General features: G+C 33.2%; 1 protein-coding gene across 1 annotated transcript; it reads left to right on the top strand.

Moving 5' to 3' along the window:
• On the top strand, nt 1-939 carry LOC136700239 (olfactory receptor 6N1-like). The gene has a single exon (XM_066675522.1). The coding sequence runs from the start codon at nt 1-3 to the stop codon at nt 937-939; it is 939 nt and encodes a 312-aa protein (XP_066531619.1).
• The last annotated feature ends 1,014 nt before the right edge of the window (nt 940-1,953 follow it).

Here is a 1,953-nt window from a genome sequence, read left to right as displayed (position 1 = left end):
ATGTCTTCATCCACTAATGTCACATACTTAATTCTGGATGGATTTGTGGAGCTGGAAACCTACAGATATCTTTATTTTGTAATCACTCTTGCTGTGTACCTTGGGATTATTTGCTGTAATTGTGTTGTCATTTTTGTAATTTGCACTAGCAAATACCTTCTTGAACCAATGTACATATTCATAACTGCTTTACTTCTGAATTCTCTTTTGGGAACTCTGGCCTTTTATCCAAAGCTTCTGGTTGATCTTTTATCTGAGAAACAAATTGTTTTGTTGGAATCATGTCTGTTTCAGTCCTATTGTATTTACACCTATGCATCCTCAGAGTTCACTTTGTTAACAGCGATGGCCTATGACCGATATGTGTCCATCTGTAAACCACTGCAATATTCAACTCTTGTTAATATAACCACTGTTAAAAAGCTCTTGTTTTTCTGTTGGTTTGTTCCTTCTTGTGAAAACTGTGTGACACTGATTCTAACGTCTCAGGTGAAGTTGTGTAAGTTCAGGTTGAACAGGATTTACTGCAGTAATAATACAGTGGTTAAATTAAGTTGTGGAGACACATCTGTAAGGAATTCTTATGGAATGTTTGTATTTTCTGTAGCTGTGTTTCCTCCAATGATCATCATCATCTTCACATACATACGAATTATTACTGAGTGTTTAAAGAACTCTAAAAATTTCAGAAGGAAAGCTCTACAGACCTGCTTCCCTCATCTTTTCATTTTCATCACTTTCACTGTCACATCCTGTTTTGAGGTGATTACCAGCAGATTAGAAAATAATGTTCCTCATATTGTTTCTATGATAATCTCAGTAGAACTCATGGTTATTTCTCCTTTAATTAATCCAATTATTTATGGACTGAAACTGAAGGAAATATCAGTTAGAATAAGAAAAACGTTTGGTAAAATAAGGACACACATATGTTTGTAATCGTAATAGAATTAAGTATTTTGTATGTTATAGGTAAAAGAAAAGATTGCATTTTGTTTGTTGTTTGGAAATAGATTTATTGTCATTAGAGCAATACATGTTTCATTAGAATAAATACATACAACTTATGTATATAATACATAATATTTTTGTTGACCATTGTATTACTAAATTATATAAAGGCTTGTATTTGTGTTTAAATTCCTTTAATCTTACTCAGTTGCCATCTGGCCAGATGTTTTATATTAATAAACGTTTTTAAACTGCATTTACCCTTTAGTGGTGAAACAGGACAGACGTCTTTTCCTGTAAACGAATCAAATAAACATGTATTAAAACAACAATATTAAAAAAATATCATTTGTACAGCATTTTTCTTACATTACACCAGGAACATGATTGCACTTTTGATTGTTTATAAATGCTTACAAATCTGTTTATTAAAAGCTATTAATTATATTAATAATCAGTTATAAAACTGATAGTAAGGGCAACACTGACGTGTTTTTTTTTTTTTTTTGCCAAATAAACTACACTTAAATCTCAGACCTCACCTGATACTAACGTCAGTCAGGGGGCATTAACCCTGTCTGCATCAGCATAAATTTGTTAATAAACATAACCTTTTAATGAATTAACCAACAGCAGAGACACTTTTTAGACACTGATCATAACGTTGTGTCCCTAAACATGTGAAATGACTAAATTCACATTCTCAGGTCTGAGCTTATTCTTTACATTCATACGTTCTCTGACACATTTACTATCAGACGAAATATACTGGGGTTAGACAATGAAACTGAAACACCTGTCATGTGTGGGAGTTTTCATAGCTAAATTGGACCAGCCTGGTGGCCAATCTTCATTGATTGCACATTGCACCAGTAAGACCATGTGCATCATATGGTTCAAGCATTGTATCCTGAAGGCAGTGCTGTGTATCAGGATGACAATGCACCAATACACACAGCAAGACTGGTGAAAGATTGGTTTGATGAACATGAAAGTGAAGTG

Source organism: Hoplias malabaricus, chromosome 6 (assembly GCF_029633855.1).
Source record: "Hoplias malabaricus isolate fHopMal1 chromosome 6, fHopMal1.hap1, whole genome shotgun sequence".
Classification (NCBI taxonomy): Eukaryota; Metazoa; Chordata; class Actinopteri; order Characiformes; family Erythrinidae; genus Hoplias; species Hoplias malabaricus.
Note: the sequence above shows the minus strand (reverse complement) of the source record. Positions and strands in the feature narration are given on the sequence as shown.

Bases quoted from the DNA above. Each gene is read 5' to 3' on its own strand.
- LOC136700239 (XM_066675522.1), top strand. From the start codon at position 1: ATGTCTTCATCCACTAATGTCACATACTTAATTCTGGATGGATTTGTG.